This window comes from Neomonachus schauinslandi, chromosome 13 (assembly GCF_002201575.2).
Source record: "Neomonachus schauinslandi chromosome 13, ASM220157v2, whole genome shotgun sequence".
Taxonomy (NCBI): domain Eukaryota; kingdom Metazoa; phylum Chordata; class Mammalia; order Carnivora; family Phocidae; genus Neomonachus; species Neomonachus schauinslandi.
This window is the reverse complement of record NC_058415.1, coordinates 70394295-70415096: the sequence shown is the minus strand read 5'-3', so window position 1 is coordinate 70415096 and position 20802 is coordinate 70394295. Positions and strand designations below refer to the sequence as shown.

The 20802-nt window shown below is 47.5% G+C and overlaps 1 protein-coding gene across 2 annotated transcripts in view; it reads left to right on the top strand.

Annotated features, from left to right (window-relative positions):
- The first annotated feature begins 336 nt into the window (after positions 1 to 336).
- Positions 337 to 20802, top strand: part of PTPN3 (protein tyrosine phosphatase non-receptor type 3) — a 75978-nt gene continuing 55512 nt past the window's right edge. For both annotated transcript variants that reach the window (XM_044920376.1, XM_021691205.2), the window contains exons 1-6: positions 337 to 474; positions 5785 to 5892; positions 5969 to 6011; positions 8522 to 8600; positions 13260 to 13304; positions 16626 to 16678. In XM_044920376.1, coding sequence (XP_044776311.1) covers positions 337 to 474; positions 5785 to 5892; positions 5969 to 6011; positions 8522 to 8600; positions 13260 to 13304; positions 16626 to 16678 — 466 coding nt within the window. The remainder of the gene's footprint in view (positions 475 to 5784; positions 5893 to 5968; positions 6012 to 8521; positions 8601 to 13259; positions 13305 to 16625; positions 16679 to 20802) is intronic.

Genomic DNA, 20802 nt, shown 5'->3' with positions numbered 1-20802 from the left:
CAAATATATATATTTTTTAAAGTATAAAAAATTAAAAGCCTGGGAAATATAAATTAGATTTAGACCAGGGAGATAAGACACACAAATAACCCATATAATTCTATTAACATGTTATAATTGAGCAATAAATTTTGCTTAGAGGCACTTAGAAGTCAAAACTCAAATGGAAACATGGTGTGTTATCTGGTTCTCATTTATCTGTGAGTTCTTCAGTTTATGAGGGTCAAAGCAGGCAAGGGATGGGTTGACTGTGAGGAGCATCCACATGTAACGGGTAATTTGCACGTCAGAGAGCTAACAGGTATACCTTCTGTTACAGGTTATTCAGCGATAGTTATGACCTCCCGGTTACGTGCGTTGGGTGGAAGAATTAATAATATACGCACCTCAGAATTACCCAAAGAGAAAACTCGATCCGAAGTCGTCTGCAGCATCCGCTTTCTAGATGGCTTGGTACAGACCTTTAAAGCTAATGTAAGTTCTCCAAATTTAATTTTTTTCTGAATTAATGCCACTAAGAAATAATTTTTCTTCATTTTATAAACCAAGAGATGAAAACTATTTTAAAATGAAAGCTTGGGGGGCGGGGCGCTGGGTGGCTCGGTCGGTTAAGCGTCTGCCTTCGGCTCAGGTCATGATCTCAGGGTCCTGGGATCGAGCCCCGCATTGGGCTCCACGCTCAGCACGGGGTCTGCTTGCCCCTCTCCTTCTGCTCCTCCCTCTGCTCGTGTTCTCTCTCTCTCTTTCTCTCTCTCTCACTCATAAATAAATAAACTCTTAAAAAAATAAAATAAAATGAAAGCGAGAGATCTCAGATCTTGTATGTTGAGATTGGACTGGAAATAACCCTAAAACCTTTGCCCACGTTCTTGTTCACCTGGAGTGTCTTCCGGAGCCCCTCTTCTTGGTGACACGAACTGAGAGACCCTTTGATGTTACTTCTTCTGTGACATCTTCATTTCTTTAAACCGTGAGCTCCTTGAGGACAGGAATAGTGTCATTTCCCCTGGGCCTGGTCCTGAGCCAGGCACACAGCAGGTGCTTATGACACTCGTGAGGGGATGGGTCCGATCTGGAGGGTGGCGAGACGGTTCCGCTCATAGATGGCAGGGCTCAGAGAGAGCCTGGCGTCTCCCACCTCAAGCCCACGACAGAGGCAGGACTGGAAACACGGCCTCCATCTCGGGCCAGCAGTAAGATGCCTGAACCGTAGCAGTCCACGCTGCCCTGCCCTACCCCAGGCAGTGCTTAGGCCAGTGCCCTCTGCATGTCTCTCACCTCCTCTGGACCGGCTGCCATCATCTGCCCCAGGCTGGAAAGTTCGGTGTGCAAGGAAGGGGTCAGAAAGAGAAGACTGGGTAGGAAACAACTAGGGGGTAACAGAAGGCCACAGGACTGGAAAGGGTAATAATAACTGGCCCCTGGGTCTTCCACCCCACCCCTAAGTTTGCCTCCCGCTGACCCCAGCTCACTATGGCCTTTTTTGGCCAAGAAGCCAGGAGGAGAGGGCGGTTTGCATGAAGTCACAGCATGGTGGGTGCTCCCAAAAGGTCACAGGTGTCTCTTCCGGAGGCTGTAAACTGACAGTATATGACTGGCTCCTTTGTCGGTTTGGGAGCTCTTCCTTTGCTATTTATCTTCTTCCTGACAAGAATGTGAATGTTTATCCAACAAATGTTTCCTGAGCACCTACTATGTGCCAGGCTTCATGCTGGGTATAATGAATACAGCAGTGAATGAAACGGCGAGGTGTCTGGCCTTTCAAAGCTCACATCCTAGTGTGAAGAAATGGACCATAAAGAAATGTATACTTTGTCAGGCAGTATGTGCTTAGAAGAAAAATAAAGTGGGATGAGGAGGGTAGAGAGTGCCAGAGCAGGACAGGGGCGGGGCAGTCTTGCTACAGAAGTGATCAGGGAAAACCTCACCTAAAGGAAGTGAGGGCAAGAACCATGTGATTCTCTGGAGGGGAGGCACATTCCAGGTAAAAAAATAGCAGTGCAAAGGTCCTGAGGCAGGATCCCACTCAGTGTAGTTGCAGAACAGTATGGAAGCTAGTGTGTCTGGAGTGGAATGAGCAAGGGGGAGAGTAGCAAGAGAGGTCAGAGGTAATTGGTGTCAGGTAGACAGGGGGACTGTGGCGAGCCTTATAGGTCATCCTGAGGGCACTGGCTTTATTCTGAGGGAGGCAGAGGGCATTGGTAGGTCTGGGCAGAGACCTTACATGATCTGACTCAAGTACCATTCTGGATGCTCTGTCAGCGTAGACTCTGGGGGGCAAGGGCTAAGAGACTATTATAACAGCCCAGGGGAAAGGAGGAGCAGGGTTGGACAGTGTGGTGGTAATGTGAAAGTAGTAGCTAAGAGTAAACCAAGTCTGAAACTATTTTTGAAGGCAGAGGTCGTGGGGTTTGCTGATAGATGGAATTTGGGATGTGAAAGAGGCCTCATGGTGACTCTCAAGTTGGCCTGGGCAACTGGCAAGACGGAGTTGCATTTGACAGAGATGGGAACAGTGGTAAGCAGGGCAGGTTTGGGGTTCTGTTGTGGACACGTTGAGTTTGAGGTGCCTGTTACTCATCCACATAGAGACGGTGATCACTGTACAAATGAGAAGGGTCTGGGCTGGGATACACATGGGGGGCTTACTAGGGTGGAGATGGTATTGCAAGCTACGAAACTGGATGAGGTCACCTGAGAAGCGAGAACACAGAAGGAGCGAACAAGGTTCATTGTTGAAAGGTCTGAGAGACAAGAAACAGGCACTCCAGGAGATGGGGACAGACTATCCTGGGAGGGAGGAGAATCCCAGGTAAGAAGTTCCTGAAGGAGGAGTGATGAGCCCCGTAAACAGGGATAAGGATAGCGCCTGCCCAGAGTGATGATCCTGGAACACAGCCTGGCATTCAGCAGGTGCCCTGTCATTCCTGGTCGTGAACACCATTGTTCATGTGTTGCTTCCCTAAGCCTCCAGCAGTCGGGTCAAAGCTGACTCACATTGAACTTGAATCTGAGGGTCTGGTGGCAGCTTAAATCCCATTCGCTTTAGATTTTCTACTTGTAGGGATCATTGGCACCAACTCCGGAGCCTACACCACCATCTCGTGAGCCGGAGGGGGCCTCATCAGGAAGGTGGCCTGGGCATCAGCTGTTCTTAGCCTGGCCCAAAGAGCAAGCCGGTCATGGACAGTGACCTGGCGCAGCCAAGATGACCTCTCATTGGTGGGGAACTGGGCTGGGAGGCTTGTTCTTTATAAATGTGTCCTTTAGTATATTTAAGTTCCTTTTGAGAACTGGGAAAGTTGGGCAGAATATACTAGAATGGGTGATTTTCACACTCTAAAGGGGAGATGCAGTGCGGTGGGGACATGCAGGCTTTGGCAGCCAACAGACTGGAGTCAGGCAGGCGGACAGACCATCCCAGGGCGTCTCTTTGCTCACAGCCAAAGGGATGCTGGTGATGACTTCACAAGTAGCTACAGAGATTAGAGATTATATATAAAAAGTGCACATAATATCACATCTGGCTTGTTGTGGATGTTCAGTAGTTATTTACATTTTAAATATAAAATCCTGTAGAAATTTTAACAAGGGGAACTGATTGCTCTTTGATGCACCAGGAGAGTATCTCCTAACTTGGACTATGCGGACCGGGCCATCTTTTCTACACTCTGATGATTCCTCTGTGAAGGAAGCTGTTCTGGGTAGAGGAAGTAGCAGGTGCAGGGCCCTAGGGCAGGAAGGGGGATATGTTCGGGGAAATGGGCATGTCTCATGTTCCCACACTTACGACCAAACAATACAATATCCCACCAAAGAAGAGGCTGCAGAAGGGGGCCTGACAGCTCCCTAATTCTCCTCTTTCTGGTCCCTGTGGCCTGTTTCCAGGTACATTATCTGCTCTCAAGCACTCAGAAAAGGAGCTGTCTTTTGCTTGTCCTATATAGTCTATTTCTGAGTCTTATTGTCTTTAAGTCATATGGTTTGGTTCAAAGGATTCCTGAGAAGTCGGCCTGATAAAGGAGAATTTGCGAGTTCACAGAGGCACCACGCTGTCTACCTCCTTTGTGTCTTTGTGCCAGGCCCTGTGCTTAAAATGCCTTTTCTTAATTTCAGCTGGAGGGGAGCGGTGACACTCAGCCCTGTCGCCCCCCGAGACCAGGTCAGCAGCTGCTTCCACTTGTCTGTGTTGTCCTCTGTGCGTTTATCGTGCCCTGAGTATTCCAGCATTTGACACACACCACGTTCCGGCCACTGCTTCCACACCTGGCCTCTCTAGCACACATCCTGTGGCTCTGTCCCCACGCCCAGCACTGAGTGGTGATGGTGGCTGAGTCCTGCTCTGGACGTGAAGGGTGCTTGAATGTCTCCACTGGCTTCTCACTTCAGATGGCGGGGAGGAGAGAGGCAGATAATCCCCCTGGGTGTCACATACCAAGTCACTTTGAGGGTGTTTAGGATGGCATTTTCATGTTCTTAGCCATCTTCCTTCATACTGGTAGTAGAGTCGTTGCCTGTACACACTTCCGTCACTCCCAAGGTGCCAACAAACTGGTGTGGGATTAGCATTTTGCTGTGGATAATCCATGGGTAGGTCATGGAAAGTTTACTCTCATTGTGATATCTTCATTTTCCATTTCAGACATCACTTGGGAATCTCAGCTAAGGGGAAGGAAGAGGTCTTAGAAAATGAAACCATGCCGTCTTAAATCGTACATATGTGATTCTTCTTAGCCCTACTTCCCATATGTACCATGTGACTTTTTTTTTTTTTAAGATTTTATTTATTTATTTGAGAGAGAGAATGAGAGAGAGCACATGAGAGCGGGGAGGGTCAGAGGGAGAAGCAGACTCCCCGCAGAGCAGGGAGCCCGATGCGGGACTCGATCCAGGGACTCCAGGATCATGACCTGAGCCGAAGGCAGTCGCTTAACCAACTGAGCCACCCAGGCGCCCCTGTACCATGTGACTTCTTGACATGACATTTATTAAAGCATTTCTTACTGTGAGGTATGAGTGTGCATAAAATCTCTAAATGTTTTAACTCCTTTTTTGCCCACAATACTTTTTTAAAAAGATTTATTTATTGGGGCACCTGGGTGGCTCAGTTGATTAAGCATCAACTCTTGTTTGTTTTTTTAAAGATTTTATTTATTTATTTGACAGAGAGAGACACAGCGAGAGAGGGAACACAAGCAGGGGGAGTGGGAGAGGGAGAAGCAGGCTTCCCGTTGAGCAGGGAGCCCGATGCGGGGCTTGATCCCAGGCCCAGGCGCCCCAAGCGTCAATTCTTGTTAATCCTTTAAAAAAAAAGGGGCGCCTAGGTGGCTCAGTCATTAGGTGTCTGCCTTTGGCTCAGGTCATGGTCCCAGGGTCCTGGGATCGAGCCCCGCATGGGGCTCCCTGCTCAGCAGGAAGCCTGCTTCTCCCTCTCCAACTCCCCCTGCTTGTGTTCCCTCTTTCTCTGTCTCTCTCTCCATCAAATAAATAAATAAAATCTTTAAAAAAAAAAATTTATTTGAGAGGGAGAGAGCACATGTGTGTGAGCAGGGGGAGGGGCAGAGGGAGAGGGAGAGAATCCTCAAGCAGACTCCACACTGAGTGTGGAGCCTGATGCGGGGCTCAGTCCCAGGACCCTGAGATCAAGACCTGAGCCAAAAACAAGAGTTGGCTGCCTAACTGACTGAGGCACCCAGGCGCCCCTATAATAAAGACATGTTTAACTATCAGTTCTTGATTCATTTTAAACATTTGCCTACTAGACATTTTTTTTTTTTTCCCTAGAAACAAGATACCGGTCAAGTTCTTCTGGATATGGCATACAACCACTTGGGTGTGACTGAAAAGGAGTATTTTGGTTTGCAGCATGGCGATGACTCAGTAGACTCTCTTGTGAGTACCATCCCTTTGAGACATGCTGGACTTCTGCATGATTTGGTCTTATAGCTTATGTTTTCTTACCCGACAGAGATGGCTGGAATCAAGCAAACCCATCAGGAAGCAGTTAAAAGGTGAGTGTGACCTTCTCATTTCAGTTGAACACGGGGTGTTAGTATATCCTAGCCCATTTCTCTCCTCTAACCATCAGTGTGCTTGTAACATCTGGGACCTGGATTCCAGGTGGTCCAGGCGATGTGAGTGAGCTGACTTCCCCCTGTCTGACTTCTCAGTGAGCAGAGATGCTTCCAGATGAGCCCTCACCAGCTGTGAGCAGGAAAGGGAAAGGTAAAAGAAGGCAGCCAAGAGCCCAGGAACCTACTTTCTTCTTACAAGGGAAGGAGGATGGCCTTTCTTAGCCCAGTGTGAAAGTCAAGGTGGGAAAGACACGTGCACACACACACACACACACACACGCACGCACACATGCACGCACGCACGCACTCACACTCCCTCCCCCAGAGCCTAAGGCATAGGTAGGTAATATCACAGATAAAACATACTGCCCCCCAGCCAGGAGTGGGCCTCAGTGCCATATTGTAACTCCCAGTTAGGAAAGGCTTCACAGCATGCCCTGCCCCACCCTCTGCCCAGATCTGTTCTCAGCCTGGTTTTCCCGCATTGCACTCTGTGCTCCCCTTTATGCACCTGCTGCCCCAGACAAACCTGACTGACCTGCCAGCCTGCACACATTCCTCTGTGCCTGCCCTCAGTCTGTTCCTTCTGTTGGGAATGCTTTTCCCTCTTCCCTATATCCAAATCTTGTTGTTCTTCCTAGCTACTCAGACTCGCATCTCTTCTATTAGAAGCCATGCCTCCTACCCTCCCTTACATTTGTTGTAACTCTCCTTCATCTCATAGTTGCCTGCCTTAATCTTCCTTGGAAACTGCAAGCTCCTTCAGGGAACAGTGCTTGCCACATTTTCTCTGCATTCCTTACCATGCACCCCCTCCATAGGAGGTGGCCAGTGAATGGCTGAGGGGTAAACGGCAGGTGGATTTCACACAAGTGGACACACACGTATGCCACCTCCCCCCACCTGCCCCAGCACCCGGATGGGAAGGAGTAGGGACAAGGAACCATGGCCGTGGTGCCACCGCTGCCCTCACGTGGAGCCTGGGCCTCCAAGCCCTTACCTCCCATAGCATTCAGAACTACCTACCCATGGGGAGCCACAGAGCCACTGTGCAGATAAATACCTGCCCCCCATTTGAATTCTCAGAGCACTGAGTTCATAGACTATAGTCATAGTCACTAACTCATTCATTCAGGAGATGTGTCCTGAGCTCAGATTTTGGCAGCGCACTGGGCTAAGCTCTGGGAATCTGGTCCAAATCAGATTTGGACCCCACCCTCAAGGAGCTGACAGCCAAGTGTGGGGATGTAGATGATGAGAGTGATGGTTCTAGGCTAGTTCTGAGCATATGATGGGATGCTCTGGGTGCACAAAGACATCCTGAGACATACAGTGACAAGTTATGGTGAGCAGCGGAGCTGAAAGGATATCCCAAGGCAGCGGGAAGACTGAGCTGTCCCCTGCCGTGCAGGTGGTCAGACTGTACCAAGTTACAGCGCCACCCACTGGTACCCAGGCAACTGTACAGAGGTACATTCATAGGCGCACACACGCCACTCATATCTTTGACGCTGACAGAGGGTACTAAAGAGAGGAAGGGTGAGGTCGGCAGATCCGTGGCAGGATCAGTGAGGAGCAGGGTGGAGAAGGCTTGAGTTTCAGAAGCAGCAAAGTGCTGAGCACATAGACAGGGCCAGTGAACATTTACTGAGTAATGGAGAGGGGTAAAGTTGACCTGAAGAAGAGCACGGAATCTTAGCAACACAGTCTGATCTCCTGTTGCCATATCCAGGAAAAGAAATGGGCTAATTTTATCTCTACAAGCAAATTGACTCTTGGTATCGTTGCATAAAGCCATATTTGAGTATGTTAATTGTGTAATATTTGCTAGTATGTTCATCACTTTGGGAATTCACTGTGCATTAAAAGTATGAACTGTTTCCCAGTATCAAAATGATTGAGATATGGGGCATAGCGGAATCAAAAACCTCAGTGCTTGAGTTCTGGTTTGGTCATCAGCCGTGCAACTGAAGGCAAGGCTCTATGCCTGTTGGCTTATCTGTAAAACAGCGCCATCAAGATCAGCCTAACCTGCTCATTATCATGGTGACGTTTAAGTTCAAGAATGTACGTGAAAATGTTTGGGAAAAGTATAAAGTCGCTATCTTTGTGGGATTATTTCTTTATGAATGCTGTATAATCTATTGATTTAAGGATTTTTAAAATTCCTGATACAGGTAAGGAGTGCATTGTTTGAACACAGCCCTAAGTTAAACCTGTAGTAGGGAGGGGATAGTACCTCCTTCTGTTGCAAAATATCTGACTTTGCAGACTTGGAGATTTCTAAACAATGATCTTGTGCACTCCTTTTTTGAAATTAGTCCGTTTATTGATGAAAAAAGCTGTGGTCTGGTGAAAAAAATGTATCACTTACGGGAGAGTAGCCGCTTACCTGCATTGACTTTTTTAAAAGGAAAACTTAAATTTGTTTTTGAAAAATGTTGTAGGAGGTTTCCCCTGTACTCTGCATTTTCGAGTAAGATTTTTTATACCTGATCCCAACACACTACAGGAAGAACAAACCAGGTAATAACATTTTTTTTAAGTTTCCTTTGTAGTATATAAAAATGGGTAACCACTAAAAATGTACTCTTTATCTCATCACTGTGGCCGTACACTTCTTTGGGTATAACCACACCAGCGGTTATGAAACAAGTGAAAATCAGAGGGGTACATACTGAAATTTTCATCAGCTAATTAATTGTCTGGGGCCTACTTACTTCCTTATTTGGTGCCATTTGGAGCCCACTGCCAGCCACCTCCTCCTACCTCCCCTACCACCCCAACCCCTCCTGCCCATTGAGCCTGTGGGCACCCAAAGAAAGCACTTGTTCATTTGCTATGCGGGCAGGGGTTTGGGAGACCAGTTTGCTGAGACGGTCGTGTCATCAAATAACACGGTATCTCTGTGGGGCTAGAACGGAGGCTCTTAAGGTAACAAGAGGTGTCTGAACTGAGCATTCTCCACCAGGTCCCCAGTTGGTAGAAATAGAAAGGAATGCAAGCTGGAGCAGCTTCTCTCCTGGGTGAATCAGGCTGTGCAGGCAAAATGTGAGCCAGATAAGGGAAAGAGAGCTGAGATAGGATTGTTTACCCCTCAGGGCTTGGCGTAGGTCCTGGCTCTTGTTTTGTACTGGCTCGTGGGTTTTCTGGGTGGGGAACAGGGTTTGGAATGGAGGGGGCGGGCACAGGAAGGTTGTTGCTGTTTGAACAGCGACCCTGCCTCGAATTTCTCTCCTCCATGGCAACGTTGAGCCCTTTTATTAATGATATGTTTATTTTTCATAGGGAGGGAAACTTCCAGAGGTTTTTTTCTCTATCAGAAAAAAAACAAAACAAAACTTAATGGATGTTCAGGAATATTGACTCCTATTCTGTGTTCATTGTGCCCATGAAGCCATCACCAAGAAGGTGACATTAACTCAGGCGTTGAATATTGTTTTTGTTTTGTTTTGTTTTGTTTTTGAAGGTAATCACAGGATGACATTTTAACTTTTAGTTACGTTTATTTAAAGGCTAAATATTAGTCTATTATTCTGTTTTGCCCTCTTTGTGCACCTCTTCCCTCCACAATAGCAGACATCGGAGATTTGACTGTGTTTACTGTTCAGTTGAATTTTAACCCAGAGTGAGAGATGTCCGTGGGGCTCATTGGGCCACCATGGGAAGTTCACATGATGTTTTGAGTTTTCCCCATAATGGTTCCTCATGCCGGTGGACTAAGGGGTTAGTGCAACAGCTCAGTTCATGAGCGGATGGACCCAGGGGGCGACATCTATAGAAATCACCCTACCAGAGTTCCCCAGGCCATTACTAAATATCAAGTTCTGTTCAAGGGATGCTTTAAAAACGTTATGATAGAGTGTGTGTGTGTACACGTGTGTGGTTTTAACCAGTGGATTTTTAAATCACAACCACACAGCAAAAATATATTTTGCTTCACAATGCAGTCCAGATAGACATTACAGAAGCAAATATTTAATAAACCAAGAGGAAGCGCAGAGCACTCTCAAGTTCTCTGTTTTCTCTTTCCTTCTTTTAAAATGCCAGTTGTGACCTATTAAATTTTTGAGCAACTGATAGGTTCCAACAAGTATGTATGAACCGCCCTGCCTAAGCTAGTGATTGTCACCCTTGGTTCTGTCTGCCCCCTGTGATCCTAGAACCAGAGGGGTGTGGTGACCAGCGGGCTTGTCAGAGTTCTCCAAACAAAGAACTTGAGTGGAGGGATTGCTAGGGCTGGCCTAACCCAAGAGTCCCTCTCCAGGGCCCCTCTTGGTCATTGGGCATCCACTTCCCTACCCCACCGGAGAGAAGCTCACCACCTCTGGGTGCCAACGAAATCCTCCTGCTGAGCCTCCCTGTCGTTTGAGGGACATTTGAGGAAATGTAGGAGGTTTGGGATGGAGGGAGGACTTGGGGAGAAACAGGCTGCCTTGAGATCTGTAAGGGCCGTCACGGGTAAGGGGAATTAGACATGCTTGGTGGTAGAATCATGCAGTGGGTGGGGGATGCCGAGAGGCGTATTTGGGCACAAGATGGGTAATAGATGAATTTTTGTTCTTCCCTAAGTCCAAGATAAAAGTCAGTTTGTTAGTATCTCCGCTAGAATTCACTGCTTCAGGACTGATACCTGACCCTACCACCCCACCTCCCAACTTAAGGTGGGTGGTAGCCCCAAGGTTGGAGTGCAGTGTGGCTGTCACCTCCTGGGATTTGGGGCACCAGCTTTCAATGTAACAGGAGTCTTTGGAGCAGCCGCCCACATGGCTCCTGTGGAGCTTGTGGGCAGGCAGGACTGCCAGATCTTTTTCTTATGCTGAGCTAGACTTCCACCATTAATTCACAGGTCTTTTTTTTTTTTTTAACTTAGAGTTTTGCTTATATTCCTGACACACAGTATCCTATTAAGCCCCACCTCTGTAGCCTATCCAAAAGTAAGTTCCTTTTAAAGAAGTTCAGCTCTCAAGTGTCAGAGAAAGTAGTATTTGTTGTTTTCTGTTTGTTTTCTAAAATCTGGGGAGGCATTCGTTGCTTTTTTTGTGAAGTTGAGATCATGGATGGGATATACTCTAGGAGTGGACTTTTACATTTCTGAGTCAGGTGTGCTGACATCTCTTCTGCATGATTTTCTTTCTTTCTTTTTTTTTTTTTAAAGGTTTTATTTATTTGACAGAGAGAAAGACAGCCAGAGAGGGAACACAAGCAGGGGGAGTGGGAGAGGGAGAAGCAGGCTTCCCGCCGAGCAGGGAGCCCAATGTGGGACTTGATCCCAGGACCCTGGGATCATGACCTGAGCCGAAGGCAGACGCCTAACGACTGAGCCACCCAGGCGCCCCTGCATGATTTTCTTTTATTCTGATTGTTAGACCTCTCCTTGACTGGAAGCCTCCACAACTGCTATTCCCGATAAATTTAGGTCATTGTACACAGAATTTCATTTACTGGCAGTCTCAAAACGAGGCTCCTTCAGGATTCCCAGGAGATCCCCTAAATTTGGGCCTCCTTCCACTATGACAACCTCTTTGTATGATGTCATGAGGTTGACTCAGACAAGGTAGCCTTTGATGAATGGTGATGTCCAGGTTTGTGTTCTCATTTCTATCCCTAGGAAGATACACCAATTAGCCCGGTTCGTCACTGGAGGTCCAGATTTACCATCAGATTATCCAGATTCTCTCCCTTGTCTGCTTCCTCCCAGTACTATTGTAGGAGGAGAGAACACTTAATTCTGGTTGCATGTCATCTTGGATAAACATAGGAACAAACTAGAAAGGACTGATGATGTTCTCCTAGGTGAAAAAGATAGTCTCCAATACAGAGTAAGCATGAATCAGCAAATGTATGCTACGTGGTGTCTCAATGCTGGTCTTCAACACGTTGAGGGGAGTTGATGATAACTACAGGCTACATAAGGATATCAGAGTTAGGAAATTGACCCTAAGCCTAAAGTCATTAGATGTATAAGAAATTTGTAGCATAGTCAGGTTTTTTCATAGCATGAGTGTCCAGGTTAAAATAAGATCTAACTGACCCCATGTAAACTATCTGAATGTCTTGTTTCCTCAAAAAAGGGAGGTGGTGGTACCTACTTCAGAGCTGGTAGGAGGCTGAAATGAGGCAGTACGTTCTGAATTCCCTGCACCCAGCCCAGATCTGTGCAGAGAGGAGGTTGTAATGCCAAGTGAAGCATTCATGTCTCAGAACACCAGCACCTTGACCTTGGGACATATAAACTTGAAGGACTAAGGAGACCGCATGTGTTTCAAATTGCCAAATGATCACTCTCCTGCCCCAGAACACTTATGCTGCATCTGTATTATATTTCAAGAAGTTTCCCTTTTGTCCTCTTGGCCAGACACTGGAATGTCTATCCCATTTGAATCTGGGCTTTAAAAAGGAGTGGGAGCTAGTAGCCAAGTGGGTGTATGCCATATCCCTAAATATAAAGCTTTCCATGGCCCTTGGTGGCCGGCGCAGCACTCTTACTGCTTCTCTTACCCAGTCCCTGGACAGGGGACAGATTCACAGGGTGTGGGGCCCGGGGTGGGTTCCCGAGCACTGCCCACAAATCAGGTCCTGGGTTTTGACATTGCTGGTGGCTCACGGGCAAGTGCCGAATTCAGCTCAGAGGTCCTGGCAGCTGGTAGCTAACTGATGTTTATGCTTTTGCTGGAGTACCCACAGTTCCCAGGACACGGGAAACAGCTCAGCTGGGTGTTTGCACCCAGCCAAGGCAGTGTCCTCACAGACCCAGCTCCTCTCTGCAGCTTCATGCAGAGGGAATGTGGGTGTGTTCTGAACCACCGCCCCCCAGCACCTGGGGGGCTGCCTGTGCATGATGCCCCTGGGGCCTGGTGCTCTCGGATGCCCCGAGTTTGATGGGGATTGTCCAGGGTGGGGGTGTCCACCTGCAACAGCACCGGCTGATCATTGGCGGGCTCAGCCATCCCTGGGACGGTATGTGCTGGCGTGAGCCTGTCTGGAAATCAGCAGCCACACAGAAGCATTGTTACCGAAGGGGCAGCTTTGCAAGGTACAAAAGAGTGCCCGAGACTTCAGGTGAAAATGTGTGTTCATGTATCTTGTTTTCCAAATGTACAAACCTTGTCTTTGACTTACCACCTCTGTTTTTTGTATCTCAATTTGAGTATTATGCATTAATAAAAAACAATTGTTTCGTAGGCATTTGTATTTCTTACAACTGAAGATGGATATTTGTGAAGGAAGGTAATGAGAATTTCACATTCTTCTTTTCCTGTCGGTTGCCAGACACTAAAATTCCTGGTTTTAATCTAATGAGCATGTATTTCTGGAAACAGTATTAAATCTAAACAAAGGATGGATGTTGAAAGCAGCATCCTGTACAAAATTATGCTCCCGGACATCTGTTTTTAACTCAGTGTTGATTTGGAGAAGCTGAGGATGGATAAACTTCATTTCATGTTTCAATTTTATTAGCAAAGATACAGTTATCTTTCTGGTAAAGACCTGAGAAAAGTTACAGGGAGAATGTGAGACACGCTTCATTCAGGAAGACAGCTCAGGCCTTATTTTGGTCCACTTCCAAGCCCCTTAGTACCTCTAGATGATTCATTTTCTCTCTGGGAGACTTTGTGCTGGAAGATGTGAGCGTCTGCCTGTGATTCAGCATGTCTTGTGTGGCAGGACCATCTCAGGGGCTGGAAGGATCTGAAATGGCTCAGGAAGGAATGAGAAATGCCAAACCACTTGTCCCTGAGCTACCTCCTGCAAATCCTGACTTTTCCTTAAGGGAGAACCTGCAGCCAGTGAACTGGTAGAAACAGTCAGCGTATTCCCATTCTCCTCATTCCCTCTTTCCTCCTGCCAGCCCCCGCCCCAAGGAGGGTCTTCAGAAGCCGCCGTGAGGGGAGCCTGCCATGTGGTTGGGGGCAGTGAGACAGGAGCCCGTGAGACGATTGGGACCAGCATGGGCTGTGCAGACCCCAGTTGCCACGAGGTTTTAGAAGGAGGAGTGCAGGCTGGAAGGCTTTGCCCTGCCCCAGCACCTTGGTCCCAGTTGAAAAGCACATGTTGGAGGCTTACAGGAGAGTAAGGGAAAGGGGGGGCCTCTCTTCATGTCAAAGCGAGACCGGCATCTTGTGTCCGGCGGGCCGAGGAGAGCTGTTGGAGGTGTTCACGCAGAAGGCATGTGGCCAGAGCAGCTGCAAGGGTGGGAAGGCTGGAAGAGGCTGGGGGGGCTTCATCTAGATGGAAGGGAGGTTTGCGGGCGGGGCCGTGAAGACCCTGGGGGTGGGGGAGGGGGAGGAACATTTAGAAACAAGACACATACTGAAATCTGGACTGCCCTAACCTGTTGACTGTTCAGAGCTCCTAGAATGGGAGAAGTTTTGTAATTGAGCTTCTCTCACTCAGAGGAGGAAGGAGCCCCTTCTCTAGCACAGCCACAGGCCTTGGGCCTCTGCTTAAGCACCCCCAGAAATGAGCTCCCCCTTCTGTGAGCCTTCTCACATGTGAGGGTGACTCTAGAGGGAAATTACCCATCCCTCTTCTGGGTCCAGGCTGCCCCCTGCAGAAGCAGAAACTTGTCTCTCTCCCCTACGCACTAATTGCTTTTCCCAACAAGTATTTCTCAAGCACTTGTTAGACGATGGGCTCTGTGCTGTGCTGGTCAAATAAAGCAAGACCCTCACCCCCCAGGAGCTCTCAGTCCAGTGTTCCCCATAGTGGGAATTGACTGTCTTCCTTTTTTCTTCTCCCAACACAATACCCCTTGTTATTTTGGGTGACACCTGTTGAGGGACACGTCCTGCCTTAAATCCCTGGCATTCCTCATCAGGCGTGCTGGTGGCCTTCACCACCTCTCTCAGGACAGGGTCTCCTGTCACCAGACACTTCCTGGGTACGTCAGGGTGGGTCTGGCCATTTGTAACTGTGGCTCTTTTGACAGACGGGGTGGACCTGGTTAGCCTTCTTCCTGGGCTCCCTGGCTTGTTTGAGCCGTCAGTGGCGGGCAGTTCCCAAGGCATGATGCTCTCCCTCCAGCTGAGCTAGGTGACCTTGGCCATCAGATGGAGACCCCAAAGCCTAGAGGGAGAGAAAGGGGTCTCTTTAGGGGCCACATTGAATGGCCGTGCAGACTTTCAGCATTCTTTTTTAGTTTGCATTTACCCTATTCTTTGGAAATGTTCATTTCTGACTTATTCTAGGATTGTTCCTTCCATGTGGATGGAACCCTCTTAGCCTGTCTCCTCAGGTGTTCCCTGAGTCCCATTCACCTGCTCCGCCTCTAGCAGGGACACTGACTTAGGTTTCCTTGAAGCCCATCTTGGTAGGAGAGCGAGTGGCTGGTGTCTGCTCTCCCCACGGGCTCTCTGGGTCTCCAGATGAACAAACAGATGGTGAATATCCCTGGACATAGCTCCAAACTTGGGAGAGATTGTTTAGAAGTTCTAGCAGGGAACACCTAGTAACTTGAGGAAAGTTGGGGGCCCCTCACATAGGGAAGGCTCCCTTCTCATGCGGCTTCAGGACAGCGCATAGCACAACAGACAGGAAGGGGAACCCTGCGTTGGCCAACCTGATTAGTCAGAGACATGGGGGTGACTCACATCTTGGAATTTCATGAGCTGCCATGGAAACAGCACTTTTTCTCCACTTCCCCCGGGGCTGCCGGGAAGAATGCTCTCAAAATCTGTGTCTCCCCACCCTGCAAGCCTTCATTCGCACTGCTTCTAGTCAGCCCCTCCACAGTGTATTTCTCCAGCTGGCAGAGATCCCTGGCCCAGGTCTGCTGGCCGAGCTCCTAGGCAGATGGTGGAGTTCATGGTTGGACAGAGAGAAGGGAGCAACCAGAGGATTCAAAGTATGACTAAGCTAGAGATGGTGTCATTGGCAGAAACAGGGTGTTTGGAGGGCAGTGAGCCTGAGGGGAAGGGAGCTCAAGTCTAATGTCTAATCCATGGATTTCTACCAGGTGGCAGGCAAACTGGGAGGCGGACAGACCATCCCCTATAGATTGGAAGCTTCAGGAGGGTAAATAGATTTAGGAATCTTAAGTAACTGTTACTAAGTAATTTAGAACTCACAGGAGTTTTAAAATTTTAAGATCCTTTTCTATTTTTTCCCATCTAAGAGGATGTCACCTTTCTAGAAAGGTGGCAGAAGTCAGGGATTTAGTTAGAAAGCCCTACGAAAAGTCTCACGTCTTTACTAGAAAGATACGAAGGCTGCCCATTGATCTAAGAGTATAATTTTTCTCACTTTTCCTCTTAGTGATATGAGCCTGACCTTTCTTGACCAGCCAAAACCTTGGCCAGCATTAGGCCTCCAGCTTCATGGTGTTTGTATTAATGTGTATTATTTTAAACATGACAAAGTTCTCTTTTAGTTGTGAATCTTCAGTGTTACATTTATGTGTACTGTTTGAGTTACATCCTAAAATTATCTTTATTATGATTCATGATGTTTTTTAATGGTTAATCTAAGACAGAAGACTAGTGTCCCCCATCATGGATGTTTCAGGCTGTTGGCTCTTGTGACTTTGCTAATATGTTCTTCTCCCGACAGGTTAACCTGCCCTCTTAACTCGGCAGTGGTTCTAGCATCCTATGCCGTACAATGTAAGTCACCAAGGGAGCCTTTCACAGATGGACAGACTATTCTGACTGATGTATTAAGAAAGTCACTGGCCTTTCCCGTTTGACCAGATCACTTCCCCTCTTCCCAGGAATCCCGTTGGGCAAGCTTATCTCTGGTTGTCGGGGTACTCCCACTTTCACCCTGACTGACGCACTCTGCCAGCCCAGGGATATTGGTTCGGGAAGGTGTGGATGAGCCCATAAAACAGAAGTCACCTGTCACACATTGCATTAAGCAGACCCCCGCTCACGTATTGGATCTCATAACAAACCCCAGTGGGGCAGATATTTCTACCAGTCACCTCTTACAGACACAGAAACCAAGTCCCATGGTTAAGCAATTTGCTGGCGGCCACTCATGCTACTTTCTTAGGATCTTAGGAATTTGTTTTTAGAGTTTCAGTAGAGTTAATGGGTCATTCGTTGGTGTGTAGCACCAGTGTCCAGTAGAAATATAATGTGAGCCACATAACGTTGTTTTAAGTTTCTAGTACCCAGTGTTAAAAAAGGAAAATGAAACAGGTGAGATTAGCTTTAGTATTTTAACTAATCCAGTATATCCCAAATATTATCACTTTCATGTGGAGGCAATATAAAAAATTAACCAGATATTTTACATTTTGTTTTCATATGAAGTCTTTGAAAACCAGTCCAGATTTTATACTTACAGCACATCTCAATTTGGACCAGCCACATTTCAAGGGCTCAGGAGCCACTTGTTGCTGGTGGCTGCCACATTGGATAGAAAACCCATATGGAATTTCCCATCAAGGCCTGTTTAAGCTTAAGAAATCACTCATTCAGCAAAACTTTGTTGAGGGTATATATCACATCAGGCCCCGTGGTAGATGCCGCATGTGCATGATGGAAAGGGTCCCGAGCCTGAAGGAAGGCGAAGTACCCCTTCATAGTTAGCCGTGTGGTGCCGGGGCAACACACTAACGTAGAAGTTGGACAGACTTACATGGGAGCCCAGGACGTAGGAAGGCCCCTGTGCCTTTCTGTGAGCCTCACCCCATCTTGGCCTGTTAACCCTCTTGGCCGACTGTGTGGTAGGTGGCTAAGAGGGCAAGACGGTCAGGTCTCAGAGCAGGTGGAGGCTAAATTACTCACTCTGCTTTGGTCTCAGAGGCAAAATAGCAAGAGAAGGCTGACAGGGACTCCTGAGGTGGCCTTAAGTCTGTCCACACCCCCGGCTTCAAGGATCAGGAATAGGAGAGGTGAAGAGCAAGGTGGCTGGAACTTACCAGCTTACCTGCCCACCTGCGTGATACCAGGAAGTGGAAGACAGACTTTTAACAGTGACCCTACTCACTAGTCAGGTAAGACCTAGCATCAGTCTCCCCAGATGGCCTGCACCTCCTCCCTCTCAGTTTCCTCTCAGAGAAACTGAGAAGAGGTTGCACAGTGGTGGGTCTGGGTAGATTGGAAAGTTCCCCTCTCCCTACAATGCAACTGGAACAGACCCATCCATGTTGCGTCCAGGTGGGAAATGACATGGCCACAGTCGACCTGTATCCTTGCTGATCTCGAGACCTCGTTTCCTCTGTCTCTGCCAGCCTGATCGGCTGAAGAAGCAAGCTTTGCCACATCCCAGAGTGAGTTTGGTGTTCACAGCTAGAGCTTGAGGTTTGAGGGCTGGGAACACTTTTAGGAAGGACGTAGCTTTGGATGCAGCCAGACTCAATTTTAAGCCTGGCTTCTCCATTTGCCACTTACGTGATATTACCTCCCTGAATTTACATTTTTCCCTCTGTAAAATGGAGGTGAGGACAGTGACTGTGACAACTCAGAATTGACTATTTGAGTCAGATCACACGTGTGAAGTAGTCTATAACTAGAAACTCTACAGTTGGACCCTTGCCGTTAACTGAGTCGACGAGAGCACACCTGAAGCCGTATTACCTGGGTTTTGGCTCTTCCCCTCATACGTGCATGACCCTGAGCCTCCCTAGGCCTCAGCTTCTTCATCTGTCAAGTGGGGATAACAGTGTTTACTTCATGGGGTCGTAGTGAAGATGGAATGAGTTATTATATGGAAAGCTCTCAGAATCGTGCCTGGCGCATGGTGAGTGTTAACTCTCACTCTGTTTTCATGTCTCCCCAGAAGAAAGCTTTCTAAAGAACTGCCTGTTGTTCAACAACAATAAACTCTACTTAGAGTAAAATATAAGAACCAAATAAGAAAAAACTATTCTAAGCTTCAGTGGTCAGGTTCCCCCTCTGCAAACGAATGCTAGGCTGGGGGCTAAAGGAATTTATTAGCACCTAAAAAGTACAAACTAGTTTCAGTGGAAATATTAGCATGACTATCATGCTAATAAAATTATGGATCGTCAGACAAACATTTCTAAGTATAAGTTCTTTATTCCTTCACTCTGAGGAAGTACACATGTATTTTTCCTCATACTTCTGTGCATGCATTCCTGTAAGATTAATTCTTGGATACTGCTGGATATCTAAATTGTATCTGCTACATTTCACCAGATTGTCCTAACAGACGTGTGTCATAGGGAGATAAACCCTACCAGTGATGAGCAAACCGAAGGCACATTTTCTTACTAGATAAAAAGTAATGTAGGCAAATACCTGAAAAGACTTCAGGTTGCTGGTGGCCACAAGTACTGATGAGGCTCAAAGAATGACATTTTTAGAAATGTGTATTTACTCCATAATGTCCGTTGACCTCTGTTACATGCAGGTTCTGCACCCGCCTCAGGGTTGCACGGACAGACAAAGCATGGCCTCTCTCTGCAAGGGGTCTCCTGCCCGGTGGGGAGGCACAGGTGGGCCAGCTAATGCTGGCAGTGAGGGTGAGCACAGAGGATGCACCCCATCCCGCGTGGGGGAGAAGCGAGCAAGTCCAGAAAAGCTTCTTAGTCGTGACCCCTGAGAAAAGCCTCCAAGATCAAGTGGGAGATGGATAAATAACATGTAAGGGGCATATATTATGTAAAGGACTTTCCCAACAGAACAGTTTCACAGCTTGAAATGCTGCACATTTGAGTGCCTAGAATATACTCTCTCTTTCCTGCACAATATAAAATATTAGCCAGAAGAATGCATGGGACTTAAGACAATGTACTTCCCACATAAACACTCATTTCCTTTTCTTCCTGCTATAATTAGCTTTTGCGTGTGTTGCTTCTCCACAAATAGGAAAGTGTATTACTCTGGAGGTTAGGGTATGTGGTATAGTAAGTAGATGAACAATATGGACTGTGGTTAGAGTCTAGGCTCCAAGTTACCAGCTGAGCAAAGTGGGCAGGTCCCTTCCTTGAGTCTCCCTTCCCTTAACTGTTTCATGGGAATAAAAGCAATGTCTGTCACTGGGTTGTCATGAGCATCTAATGGGTCCATGGCTTTGAAACCGTCATGGGAACCTCCTTTTGCCTTCCGAGTGTTTGCAGATGACTGTTTGACTTTGTGTCCCTCTAGTGGTTAGCATAGCACTTTGCACAGAGTAGCTGACTAAGATTTCAAGGGAAAACCACCCTACACGAAGGTTCATTGGTCATTCATGTTCAGATGTTTGTCAGTGACTTGACTAAAGACAGCCTTGCTATTCATGTTCGTAGAAGGGCCCAGGGGTTGGGACTTGTTAGCTAATATGGATAACCAAATCAAGATCCAAGAGGATCTCTATGAGCTAATGAAACCAACAGAGTAGAATTCAATAGGACTCTGGCTTGAGGCTCAGGAAAATCTCTTGCAGCATTTGGCTGCCTTCTGGGGCCATGACCACTGTCCTCAGCAGATGGCCAGCCAGCAGCAGCTCGGACCTGGTAGGCAGGCTGGTGGGGATGGTGGGAGCACCAGCTGGGGCATGGATCACCTGGGTTCTGGTCTCGACTGCTGAAAGTGGCTTCTGTGGACCAGTTTCTTCCCTTAATTTGTTTTTTCCCTTTTAAAATGAATATACGCAAGGTAATTTTAAGGCTTTCTCAGGCTTTCCTCATTGGGAACTCTGTCAAGGCATCTAAATTATTCCCTATGTGCACACTGTTGTACACTTCACCGCATACAGACTTGCTGTAAGCCACACTTGTGCTTACATCATCCAGCCTTGACATTTCTGTCCATAGCTTAGCTGCATTTGGCTGGCC